The 13,697-nt window shown below is 44.7% G+C and overlaps 1 protein-coding gene across 3 annotated transcripts in view; it reads left to right on the top strand.

Annotated features, from left to right (window-relative positions):
• The window catches only part of STARD8 (StAR related lipid transfer domain containing 8), a 114,838-nt gene extending 101,977 nt beyond the window's left edge, over nt 1-12,861 (top strand). For all 3 annotated transcript variants that reach the window (XM_075258932.1, XM_075258931.1, XM_075258934.1), the window contains 9 exons: nt 1,041-1,214; nt 3,057-3,216; nt 3,590-3,788; nt 4,715-4,925; nt 6,574-6,688; nt 6,955-7,176; nt 7,437-7,654; nt 9,727-9,903; nt 10,432-12,861. In XM_075258932.1, the coding sequence (XP_075115033.1) occupies nt 1,041-1,214; nt 3,057-3,216; nt 3,590-3,788; nt 4,715-4,925; nt 6,574-6,688; nt 6,955-7,176; nt 7,437-7,654; nt 9,727-9,903; nt 10,432-10,549 (1,594 nt within the window). In that variant the 3' untranslated portion in view covers nt 10,550-12,861. The remainder of the gene's footprint in view (nt 1-1,040; nt 1,215-3,056; nt 3,217-3,589; nt 3,789-4,714; nt 4,926-6,573; nt 6,689-6,954; nt 7,177-7,436; nt 7,655-9,726; nt 9,904-10,431) is intronic.
• The last annotated feature ends 836 nt before the right edge of the window (nt 12,862-13,697 follow it).

The raw sequence follows: 13,697 nt of genomic DNA, 5'->3' as shown, positions 1-13,697 counted from the left end.
AAATGGATAAATTAAGGCAATCCCTTTAAGAATGGATGAACACATTGTTTGCTATCTATATTATGATCCTACAACTTTTCTAAACCTTCTCTACAGTAGACAGTTGATATTCCTAAGCCTAGAATGACTATTATTCTGGATGTAAAAGGGATGATCTAAGGCAGCCATATAAATACCGCCGTACGTTCTGTTGAATGCAGCTACTACCGTTCTGATTTGATCTTTGTATTAAAGGGATTCTACCACTAAATATGTATTTTTTGTGGATAAGACGTCGGAATAACCTTTAGAAAGGCTATTCGTCTCTAACCTTTAGACGTGGTCTCCGCGCTGGCGTTCCTTAGAAATACCGTTTTTTACCGATATGCAAATGAGTTCTCTTGCAGTGATGGGGGCGTCCCCACTGCTGCCAGAGAACTCTCTCCAGCGACGCCTCCATCTTCAGCTGCATCCTCCCCTTCTCTCGTCGTCTTCCGTCTGGGTCAGCCCTGACGCCTGTGCAGTCGGCTCTGTCAGTGAGACACTAGTAGAGCCGACTGCGCATGCTGGCCGGTGGCCATTTTTTGTTTGACGTAGATTTAGAGGAGCGCAATTGTGGCCTTGAAAAAATGGCCGCCGGCTGGCATACGCAGTCGGCTCTACCAGTGTCTCACTGGCAGAGCCGACTGCGCAGGTGTCGGAGCTGACCCAGACAGAAGACGACGAGAGAAGGGGAGGATACAGCTGAAGATGGAGGCGTTGCTGGAGAGAGTTCTCTGGCAGCAGTGTGGACGCCCCCATTGCCGTTTGAGCACTGGGGCCCGCCCCCATTGCTGCGAGAGAACTCATTTGCATATTGGTAAAACCGGTATTTCTATGGAACGGCGGAGTGGAGACCACGTCTAAAGGTAAGAGATGAATAGCCTTTCTAAAGACTATTCCGACGTCTAAAGCACAAAAAATACATATTTCGTGGTAGAATCCCTTTAAGCTGTTTTTGTTACCAGTAAGCGGGGTTAATCCGCTGAATTCTTTTGACACTGACACTCTCTCCCCGGCAGGAAGTTACGCTGGCACAGCTTCCAGAACTCACATCGGCCAAGCCTCAGCTCGGCATCCCTGGAGATCAACAGGCAATCGGCAGCTCAGCTCAATCTCCTGCAGAAGTTATCCTTACTGAGACTTACCGCCATCATGGAGAAATATTCCGTACCCAGCAAGCAAGGCTGGGCCTGGTGAGTGGAGCCTAAATGCAGTGTCTACAAGAAGTCCCACATGGACAATTACGATTTGCTGATTTGGGAGGAACCAGGGGTGTAACTTGAGAGGGTGCAGATGCATCAGGGCCCAGGAGCCTTAGGGGGGCCCTTAAGCACCAGCATCAGTATTTAGATTGCAGCTTCCATCTGGCCCAAAAACCAAGGAGACCCACAGATTCCCCTAACCACACTAAGGGGGATTAAACTCCTTAGCACCCGTAACCTTCACGATAGGGATGACGAAGGGGGCCCGGACCAAAGATTGCATCGGGGCCCACAAGACTTTAGTTACACCACTGGGAGGAACAGGGTGATGATCAAGACGAGCCAGGTTGAGGTTGCCACAGCCTGATAGTTACTGTAAGGGTGTGTTCACTGTTCAGGCTTAAAAAAAACTGCATCATAAATTGAAACAGATTTTGGAAGTTGACTTTGCATATTTTTTTTTCTGTTGGCTCAAAATATCAGCTAGCAAAAAATAAAAATAAATCAATCTGCCTTTGTCCTCATTGAATTGAATGTGAGGCTGAATTTGGAATTCCTTGTCCCAATCTGTTGCCAAAATCTGCTCCACGTTCCTCTGTCTCCTTTATCTATCCTTTATCTTATAGATTTTCATTTTGGTGTGGCACCTCACAAGGTTGGGTCCAGTATTAATAAATTCTCTCAATAGCATTTTATTGCCGTTATATCCTGGCTATGTAGAGCTCGCGATAGATATAACAAAAAAAAAAAAAGGTCTGTGTGCGCCTTCTAGTGGTCAAACTTCTGATCACACCACTATTACATTGGACTGTTGTCCATATGCAGTGACAAGTGAATGTATACATACCTCACAACTTTTGAAGAACTGAAAGAGGGACGAAATGTGTGGCGCGTGTAGTGCGCCTCAGCAAATTTAGCTCCACCCACTTTTATGTTGACTCCGCCCGTTCTCGTTCATTTTTCATGTGCCCACACACAGTATAATCCTCCTACAGTCACCCATAAATTATATCCCCCCTCCATCTCTTCCCCAGTTTCATATACACCCTTCATCTGCCCCCAGTTTCATGTCTCCCCCTCCATCTCTGCCCCCACATTCATGTCCCCTCATCTCTGCCCCCAGATTCATGCCCCTCATCTATGCCCCCAGATTCATGCCCCTCATCTCTGCCCCCACATTCATGTCCCCCCATCTCTGCCCCCAGATTCATGTCCCCCCATCTCTGCCCCCAGATTCATGCCCCTCATCTATGCCCCCACATTCATGTCCCCCCATCTCTGCCCCCACATTCATGTCCCCCCATCTCTGCCCCCAGATTCATGTCCCCCCATCTCTGCCCCCAGATTCATGTCCCCCTCATCTCTTCCCAGTTTCATGCTGTTCTCCCTCCTTCATCTGCCCCCAGTTTCATGGGCCCTCTTCATTATGTTCCACCTCAAAGTTTAACATAAAAAAACACGTATACTCGCCTTCCAACGCTCCCCCGCCGCTCTCTCCGCAGTCTCACTAACAGAGTTCTAGGCGCGATGTGATGACGTCACAGCCACTAGCTGGAGCACCGCGGCAAAGCAAGGAGCTGAGCTGTGACAGCTCCTTCCTTTAGTCGCATATGTATTCAACTTAGATCTCCATCTGGAGGACGCAGATCTGAGTTGAAACCAGGACATGCCGACTGGGACCGACTAGGACGTGTTTGTATATTGTAATGTTGCAGTATATATACATTTTATTCTCCCTTTTCTTAAGATGGATTATTCATTTTCTAACTTTTTTTGACAATCTGTTTAATAACGGAATTTATCAATCTATTAATCCTCATCTATCTGCTTTAGGACTGTTCCTAAGTTTATGAAGAGAAGTAAGCCTTTGGACTACAGAGGGCGAGCGGTCTTTGGGGTCCCTCCAATAATAAATGTGCAAAGGACAGGTCAACCGCTGCCACAATGTATCCAGCAAGCCATGCGCTATATCCGCAGCCAGTGTCTTGATCAGGTTTGTGAGCGCCATGTCCTGAGTCTCATCTCCTATGTTGGCACCTGTTCCTTGTTTAACTCCTTCACATCTGTAATGTTCTCAGAAAAAAGGTTTTCTTATGTGTTTTCATCCTCTGCCATATAATACCATGTTAAATTCTCCAAGTCTCCAAACTACATCTCTGCGTGTACGGTCTTAGACGGCCTTTTTTCTTCAGGCTCATTGCTTCTTTCTTTTGATGATTTGTCCTTTCACAGATTTGTTGCTTCTCCTTAATGTTCCAGAATATGTTGGCTCTATATAACCATTATACGTGCATTAGTAACCTGGTATACGCCTATCTGTACACTATATAATCTGCCTGCTCATTGCTCCCTTGTCTCTGCCGCAGGTGGGAATCTTCAGGAAGTCTGGTGTGAAGTCTCGTATCCAGGTCCTGCGCCAAATTAACGAGGCCTCGCCGGACAACGTCAGTTACGTGGGGCAGTCGGCTTACGATGTGGCTGACCTGTTGAAGCAGTATTTCAGAGACCTGCCAGAACCCATTTTTACCAGCAAACTGACTGAGACATTCCTGCAGATATACCAGCGTGAGCATATCATATACTGCTATGTTTATGGGCTGTTATAGTGTTGTTGCCACTTTGACAGTTTTAATTAGTTATTCAGGCAGTAGAGTAGCTAGGAATGGTGGGGCCCCGTGGTGAACTTTTGACATGGGGACCCCCCTTCCCGAAGATCCTGACACCTTCTTCCCTGAATTCCTGCACGCACTAGTATTCCCCATAGCGGCCCCTGCACACAGTATTAGGTCTCATTGTGGATGCTTATATACAATCTATACTCTAGAGTACAATAATGGGAACCTCAGGGGAGGATACATACACTGTTACTTACACTTGTTTATACACTGTTACTTACCTCTCCTGGGCTCCAGCGCGTGCCCCGGTGATGTCGGCCATCTTCAGTGACCAGATGTCACTTGGGCCAGGCTTGTGACACATAAGGACGCAAGCCCGGCCCACATGACGTCTGTGATGTCACAAAGTAGGCCTGAAGCCTTATGGAGCAGAGGAGAGGTAAATAACAGTGTTTTTTTTTTTTTTATATTCCCCCATCTCTCCTAGCCCTACAGTCCTTATACTCGAGGGTGGTCTGAAAATACCCCCCGAGTATAAAGATGGTGTTTGTGGGGATTACTTACCGATCCCAGCTCCTGCCTCCGTAGAAGAAGCAACGCTGGCGGCCATGAGCAGGAGCCAGGATCGGTATGTTACTCCAGCAGGTAACGGCCTATTAGAAAAAAAAAAAATTAAAATCTACAGCTACCCTGATAGTTACACTCCTGTTTTCAGGGGCATGTAGCCATTTGTAGACTTGGTCTCGGCTATAACCAGTAATACATAGAAAGTCCCAAAAATACATTGTAAATTACACGTAAGATTGTATAGGTTTTAGAAACGGAATATGCTGAATGGCGTACTAGGCTGACACCTTTTTTTTGTCTCCTATTTAGATGTCCCCAAAGATCAGAGGTTGCGAGCCGTGCAGGCTGCGATTCTACTGATGCCAGATGAGAACAGAGAAGTCTTGCAGACATTACTGTATTTTCTGAGTGACATCTCCTCAGCTCAAGAGAACCAGATGACTCCTGGAAACCTGGCGGTGTGTCTAGCACCTTCTGTTTTCCATCTCAACATTTCCAAGAAGGAGACCACCTCTCCTCGGTAAGGACCTTTCAGCTGATACTTATATCTCCGTGATGTAGCAGTAACTCTTCATGGTTAGCATAGGATACTTGTGATGGGCCTGGTTTTCTGACCTGGGATCCATTTGTAGATTGGCAAGCAGAACAAATTATTTATATATTTTTATACAGTTCCTTACAGTTATTTACTACTTTAAATGGGGTTTCCCATTATTTGTATAAATATCCACATGTCCTGGGGTTCTAAGGCGATGGGTCCAATCCAATATGGAGTGTTGGTCACACATGTAGATATGTCTGAGATGGGAATGCCCCTTTAAAGGGGTATTCCCACGTCGCATACTCACCAGTCTTTGCTGCTGTAAAATCTTCTGTCTTCCTGCTTTGTTGCGTAATTGGTGGGCGGGGTTACATATGCAAAGCCAGCGGCGAGATGACGTCGCTTCTATGCCGCTGGCCCTGCGTGCGCGCTCCCGATGCAGCTAGGCATCGAACATACAGCGAATAGATGGTGAGACCAGCCAGTTCCCCAGTCTTCACAATGCCAATACAGACCCGGCATCCGCTGTAATAGAAAGGCAGATGCCAGGGAGGGTTAGACACCAGCACAGGTGCCGGGTCCTGCGACATCGCTACGCTCCTGACCTGCATGAAGCCAGCAGCGGCAGGAGCGATACTGCTATTCCGCTCCTCTGCCCCCCCCCCTCCCTTCTGGAATAGCAGCATCGCTCCTGCTGCTGCTGGCTTCATGCAGGGCAGGAGCGTAGTGATGTCGCAGGCACCTGTGCCGGCATCTAACCCTCCCTGGCATCCGCCTCTCTATTACAGCGGATGCCGGGTCTGTATTGGCGGCCCCTTCCCCCCAAAGTGTAAACTACCCCCCCCTCTAGGCTGGCTCCCTGCACTTAGCCCCTCCTCCCTCCCCCCTGAGAGCAGCAGATACATCACTTGACTTTTGACCAGATAAGTCAAGGGCTGTGTCAACAATGAATTGAATAAAGTAAGATAGTGGACAAACAAAGCAGTTTTGCTGAAGCAGTGTATTTAGGAAAAGTCTTACATTCACATTAACAAGCAGTATAGATAGGATCCTTGTGATGGGACAACCCCTTTAAGTGAGGCATGTGCACATTTATTAGATCCTGATGCCTCTTTCGAGCTTAGAGATTTCCGCCAAGCTTTCTTGTGTTTCTGAATATCTTTGTGAATTCTTGTAAGCTACTGCAGGAATATATAATGTATCCTTAACCATAGAGAAGACACGGTTTATAAGGTACATTGGGAGGATGATGGGTTTTGGCTCTAAAGGTCATTGATCTAGTAGAAGAGACGTATAACCTGCTTTATAGGATGAGATTTCTTCTGGTTACATAATCCTACCACCACGATGGCTGTATACCAGCTCTAATCTCATTTATAAAGACTCTGGGAAACACTCCAAGCAGAAGGGCTGATTTTGCTTATTTCCTAAACCTTAATGGCGGTTGTGTAGACCACATGTGAGCGCTCCGTTCAGTCATAAAATTGTTGGCTGGTTATGAAAGAGTTATAAATATAGAATAGTGGATGGTAAGCCATGAATAAATGGCCACGTCATCCTTTGGCCTATAGAAGTAGCGCTTGGCTGTATGGTGAAATGTAAGTGCTAACTCTGGGTCATTCTTAAGGATCATGCAGAAGAGAGGAGCCTCTGGAAAACCGGATCACAAGGATCTCAGCGAGAACATGGCTGCCACTCAAGGACTGCTTCATATGATTACCGAATGCAAGAAGCTCTTCCAGGTCAGTCGGAAGCCATTTTGGCAATGCAATAAGTGCTTAGGACCGGGTCTACAGCATATTGGAGCTGTCCATTGGGGACAGCGATTTTATTCATTTATTATCCACATTTTGTCCCAGGATCTCAACACGGCAAGGCTGCTCAAGGATCTTGGTTTCTAAGTCACTGGTCGGGGGACGATGTTTTATAGTAACAGATAGCTTCTCTCTGTATAACCTCATGAACTGCTAGTAAATGGATCCTGTATGTATTGTGTTGTGTCCTGCAGATCCCACACGATATGATGCTCCAGTCCCGGAATTCTTACTTGGCTGCTGATACCAATCCTCTCTCCTTGGAAGATTTCTGTGTTGGTTCAGAGGGTGAGACCAGAGATTTCTCTTCTGTCTTGGATAACAGCATACAGACTCTCCTGCATGAGTCTGCAGAGCGTTTTAAAGGCTGGATAACCATGTCTGGTCCCGAGAACACAGAGCTGTCATGTAAGAAGGTGAGCCTTCTGCTATACTGTAACATGGTGGAACATGTTGTGTCCAGTCAGCAGCGGGGGCTGCATTATATAGCCAGCATGTTGTATCCAATGATGTATAATGTTATTGGTTGTTAAAGGGTTAAAGAAATACACATTTAATGTGATGCCCTGTGTTACAGCGTAACTGGCGTCTCCATAAACCGCAGTAGATCCAGAATTCTAAATTCTGTTTTGCCGTTGTCCTTTAACAGAGCATTTGTCCAATTTTGTGCTTGTAGGTTGGTGATGGAAATCCCTTGCGTCTATGGAAAGTATCAGCAGAAGTGGAGGCGCCGCCGAGCTCGCTGCTTCATCGTGTTTTACGGGAGCGCCACCTATGGGATGAAGATCTTCTACAAGGGAGAGTGGTAGAGCCCCTGGATCAGAACACCGATGTGTTCCATTATGTAACGGACAGCATGGCTCCACATCCACGCCGGCAGTTCTTAGTACTACGGTATGTGCTAGGACTTGTATACAAGTCTCAAAGGTGGCGGAAGGCTCCTGAGGGGCGAGCCATTGTCTCTTCTTCATACCCTTCAGTGTTGAGGAGAACATATTGATCATGCATGTAATAAAATCTATTCTATCTCCTGACTATCTGGGGAGCTTGGGGTGATATGCTGGACGCTGGTGACCAGATCTATATTCAGCATTTTTGCTCCTTCAAATACTATCTCCAGTATTGTGAATACTATTATTGGTGTCGTTCAGTTTATGATTTGAATAGGCGTCCATAAATGAACATAATGTCCCAGTCCACTTATATAGCATAGCCTGTTGTGTTTCCTCAGTAGTACGGGCGATGTGTCCTGCTGTGTGACCATATCAAGAACTGTCTGTCTATGCAGAGTAGGGTTGAGCCGATATTGAGATTTCAGGATCGATTTTTAAAATCCAATTTCCGATCATTTTCCAGCTGATAGTGATCAAAGTTTGCTCGATCGCCGATCGGGATCCGATCTTTCCCGATCGCTCAACCCTATTTATGATATATACATGAATAGGGTTGAGCCGATCTTGAGATAACCTCAGACCTCGATCCCAATGGAAACGATCAGGATCGGAATTTACTCGATCGCCAATCTGAATCTGATCTTTTCCAATCCCGATCGCTCAACCCTAATGCAGAGGCCTAGATGGAGAAAAGATTGGAGTCTACAGACAATACAATTGTGTTTGTTAGGTTTATTATGTGGCTCTTCAGGTTTATCGAAAAGCTATGAGGATCTAGACTTTTCATACTGATGTTATATCTACACTGAATCCTTGTGGTTCCATTTCTGGCATATAACGTATCGGATAGGAATTCCTCCGTGAAAGTGTCTGAGGAACACATTTCCAGTATTGGATTAGTTTCTAGATCCAAAGAGCTTCTTTCTTCTTGAGTTTTTAAGGGTTGTTATATGATGCACTTGGTTTAATGTCTATTGGGTAAGGTTGAGCGATCGTGTTCGGAAAAGATCGGATTCCGATTGGCGATAGAGAAAATTTCAACACGAAATCCTTTTATGTGGGATTGAGATCGGTGATTATTTCCCACAATGCTTTGCTACTGGCCAAGCATTGTGGGAAAAGCTAACAACGTTATCCTTCACACTGAGTATACGCTCCACTCATTCTGAGCGGAGTGTATACTCAGTGTGAAGGCTCCACTGCGGTTCCATAGGAATGAATGGGAGCAGCTGACACACAGCTTTAACCCCCTGCGTGCCAACTGCGTCCATTCATTCTAATGGGAGACTAGCTAACATCTCTAGCTACTTACCTGCAGAGATGACTGGTCCGGTGTTCTTGGTCTTCACCTCGCTGCCCCTGCCTCCCAGGTTAGTGTTAAAGAGTTAGGTAGAAGGCGGGGCTTCTAACCCGCCCACACTCTCCTAACCTGGGAGGCAGGGGGCAGCGAGGCGAAGAAGAACGAGAACACCGGGCACCGCACCAGCCATCTCTGCAGGTAAGTGGACACCAGGGGGGACTAAGTAGTCAGAGGATTAAAAAAAAATCCTCTGACTACTTAGTGATTTAAAAAAAAAAAAATCACCACACAGCGTGGATTCTGACAATTAAAGCGTTCAATTGTTAGATTCCATGCTGTATAGTGAATAGGATTGTTTTAAAAATCCGATCTCCGATTAGTAAAAAAAATCCCATTGACTTGCATTGGGATCGAGATAGAGTTCGAATGAAAAATGATCGGAAATCGGATTTTAAAATCGATCCTGAAAAGTCAAGATCGGCTCAACCCTACTATTGGGATTATTGACATTGAATAAAGGTCATCAGTAGATGTGGATTGTCTAGATAGACCATGTGTCAGAGATGGTTGTTACTGTCTAATAATCTACATTACCATCCGTGTGATGCTCCGTGCTATCCCTGGTGATAACTGGGTGGGACAAAACGCTCTCTAGGTCTTTGTTACAACCTTCCCAATTATGATCTGCCTTTAAACAGTCTGAAAACTTCTCATAAGATTAGTTTAATCCATTGGAGAGCTATACCTGATATTCAGTTACTTATTTCATACAGGAAATGGCGAACAGACCTACCAAGAGGAGGATGCGCGTTGGTTTCTACTTCAATGGACCATTCTACTGGGCAGCTGGATGAGGGAGTCCAGGCTGTAATCCTCAGCTCACAGTATCTCATGGAGCCTTGTGGAATGGGACGGTCTAAATTAACCTATATCTGCAGAGCAGATCTGAGGTAAGAAGGTCTTACCCCTAATATCTTACACAGGAATGAATCTTCTTGGTGGTTACAGTCTTTGGTCTTTATTAGGTTGCCAATAGATATGATCACGACTGCAGGAATTTCTGTGGTCTGGCCCTTGTCGGAAGCCAAGTCATGGTTTCCTTATTGTGGCCGTGTTATTGGGCAGGGACGTTGTGCAGGATTTCTGCCAGACCATAGAAAGTTCCTATATTCATGATCGGATCCATTGGCAACCAACTAAGATGATCATTGGAGAAAATATCTAAAACGCTGCAAAATTTTTAAATATTTGCAAAAATGTTGTAACTTTTAATTATCATCTGGTTATATTTGTGGCAAAAATCCTTGACTTTATGATGTCTGCATAGACAGAAATTTAGCTCTAGCCTTGTACCGATCAGATTTGTAGGGGTTATATCTGCATTGTTTAGGTTCTTCTCCGTTAAATTTAGAGATTATCTTCGATTCTGTAAGAATAATTCCATATTTAAAACTATCCCTTTATTTTTTTGCCTACAGGGGGCGTTCTCCTGACTGGTACAACAAGGTTTTCGGACACCTCTGTGCAATGGAGGTCGTCCGAATACGAAACTCATTCCCTCCTCTTAGCCCCGGCGGACCTGAAACGAAACTGTAAAGCCGGAGTAACCATATTTTCAGAAACATGATGTGAAAGAATCGATCACCAGAGCTTTTGGTGTGGACATTTCTGCCCAAAATACGAGGTTGTATCACGTGGTGCAACAAGAGTATTTTTTCCACACCTGCGGTGAAGTAGGCCACGTAATGGTGGATAAGAATACACAGTACATAGGTTGAGAATGGTGACATCCTTGGGTTACTTGGCAAGCAATTTGTAGCTATAGGATGTAAAAAGTGACTGTTCTGCTGCCCACCTGAAGGGGCAGTATCGTGCAAGACACTATTCAAAAAGTTTTCTTGCGCTGCTACTTGGGAAGACGTAACAATGATCAGTATTATGTGTTTTATATGTATGTTCTGTTGACTCAGTGATGCCAGTAAGCAGGGTTTTTTTGTATGTTTCAGATGAAATATTGGGAATTGGGTGTGAATGTCCTGACATGGCTGAGGTGCAGAGCTCTGTATGACGTTGGTGTGATGAATGTGATGTAAATGGGGTAAGATATTTATACCTGCTTAAGAGTAGAACTGGACTTTTTAGCACATAACATGAACCTGTCTGTCCTCTTCTTGAGGGGGTCTGTCCGATTATCGCCATTCAGTTTGGACAGCAGGTTTGCAAAATGGATCAATGTTCACATACAGACTGCCAAAATGATCCCGGAGATCAGTTGTGGAAACTTTCCAGTGAACCTTGTAGGCGTGTGAGACAAACATATTGGGGCAGATTTACTATTAACAAAATTTTGGTGCAATTTGTGCAAAAACACAGACTGGCATATACTTTACACTAGATTTATTAACACTTGTTGACACTTCTTGCGATTTGCTCAACAAGGGGTCGAAACGGACTTATGCCAGAAAAGCGCTAAAATTTGGGTGCATTTATTTATTTTTTTTTAACAAAGCCAACTAAACTATATCCAATGGGGTCAGCTGGGCTCTGTGAGTAACCGCTGCTTTAGTGGTCTGCCTCTCCATTGTTCAGGTCCCCCGACGGATCCAAACAACAGTCTAGGTTCGAACTAGCGCCAGCTAAGACTGACTTTGAGGCCGGGGCCCCATGGGCCGGAAAGGTTGCAATTTGCTTGCGGTCTTTTACAGCAATTGCAAAGTGGATGGGATTCTTGCGAATCCCATGACCGCTTTGCGGTAAAAACTGCAGCGTGGACCCTCTGCGACTTCCAAAAACGGAGCAGTTTTGGAAATCTCAGCATGTCAAGTATATCTATGGGAAGACCTTCAACCTTCCCGTAGATATAATTGTAACAGAATGTCCATGGAGGAAAACACGTTCCTTCTCGGTTTTTCCTGCAGCGCTTTATAGCTGAGGGTTGTCCCGTGGGGCCTTAGCCAGTATCGGTATATCTGCCCAATTGTCTTATTGCACCTCATTGTGTTTCACTATGTCGTAGTATAGTATTGACCATTTGGGGCATTCAGTTATTATAGCCTACCCTCCCTCAGATAGGTCACATAATAGCAGTTGTAGTAGGCCTTGCAGAGGTTAGTTTAGTGGGGACTCGGTGGCAGTAATGTGTTGTGCTACTCAGCTGTCATTGTGGTATTGCCACACTTGCACCTTGACAACTGCTCCTGTTAGCCAGGCTGCAGGGGCAGAGCTATAACTGATCATTCTCTGTTGGTGGGAGATGCCCTATGGACGTGTCACTGGACTGGGATCGGCTTAACCTATACAGCAAAGATTTGGTTGCTGTTTCTCTGTATTTTATTAGCAAATATTTAAGAAATATCTGTCGGGATGCTGTAGATTTCCTGGGACCATGAAAATGTTGCAAGGCAGTGCTGTTACAGTATCTGCAGACACAGTAGGAAAGCAATCTTTACAATCTTTACTCTAAAAGCAAGAATATTAGCATCATTCAGGTTATTAATCATTACCTACTTGTCCAATCCAAGATCCTCAGAGGTTCCGAAATTCTGTCCGGGCAGGGGCCATCAATGCTGCTCAGGCCAAGGCTTCGCTAAAGTTTCTGTGCAGGAATAATACGGTAGTATATGTAGGAAGTAGAGGCAGGTTGGTTGTGGGTGAAGTTGTCATTTAACTTACTGACTTGGGGAATTTTTTCATAACCATCTCTGTGTAGTACAGTGTCTAAAGATGATTGTTATATAAATATGTACAGGTAAATTTATAATATATTATTTTTTGTACTGTTCCGTCACCAGATGACTGTGCCAGGGTCAACCGTTTCCAATCAGTGTTTCTATTTAAGGGATGTATTTGTAATAAAACTTTTGCTTTTATTCAAAGAAACTATAATAAAATCTACCAAATAACTTGTATGGCTGTTTCTGTCTATCATTAAGAAATCGAGTTATCGTTCTAGTGGCAACAAAGGTACCTGGAAATGTTGCAGTGGCCACAGCCTAAAAGTACCTCCAACATGAAACTTCTAAGGCCCCACGTTGCGAAAACGCAGCTTTTTTTTTTTTTGTTGCAGATTTTGCAGCGTTTTTTTGAGTGAAAGTCAGGAGTGGCTTCAAAAGGAATGGGAAATATATAGGAAGCTCTTAAATGTTTCCCTTCTGTTAAATCTATTCTTGACTTTGACTCAAAAAACCGCAGCAAAATCTGCAACAAAAACTCAGATTTTTTTTGTGATGTGGTTCCTAAGCCTTAAGCTAAGGCCCCACGTTGCGATAATGCAGTTTTGTTTTGCTGTGTTTTATTGAGCCAAAGCCAAGACTTGCTACAAAAGGAATGGGAGCTCTATAAAGTTTATAATTTCCCTTTAGCTCAATCCACTCCTGGCTTTGGTTCAAAAAACCGCAACAAAATCTGCAACAAAAAAAAGCTGCATTTCTGCAATGTGGGGATGCAAGGACCTTTTTTTTAATGGGGTTGCAAAGACCTTTTGATTATATTGCCCGAGATACTTAAAGGGGCTGTCCCATGAAAAGCATCCTATCTATACTGCTAGTTTATGTGGATTTAAGACTTTTCCTAAATACATTGCTTTATCAAAACGGCTTTGTTTGGCCGCTATCTTAATTTATTCATTTCATTGTTGACACTGTGTTTCTATGGCCACTGGGCTTATCTGCTAATTTCCCAAATGACTAGCTGCCTGCTCTCGGGGGGGGGGGGGGGGCTGACAAGCAACGTGCTCCTCAGATAG

The sequence above is a fragment of the Leptodactylus fuscus genome, chromosome 11 (genome assembly GCF_031893055.1).
Source record: "Leptodactylus fuscus isolate aLepFus1 chromosome 11, aLepFus1.hap2, whole genome shotgun sequence".
In the NCBI taxonomy this organism is placed as follows: domain Eukaryota; kingdom Metazoa; phylum Chordata; class Amphibia; order Anura; family Leptodactylidae; genus Leptodactylus; species Leptodactylus fuscus.
The sequence above is the reverse complement of the archived record's forward strand: the minus strand, read 5'-3'. Positions and strand labels throughout refer to the sequence as shown.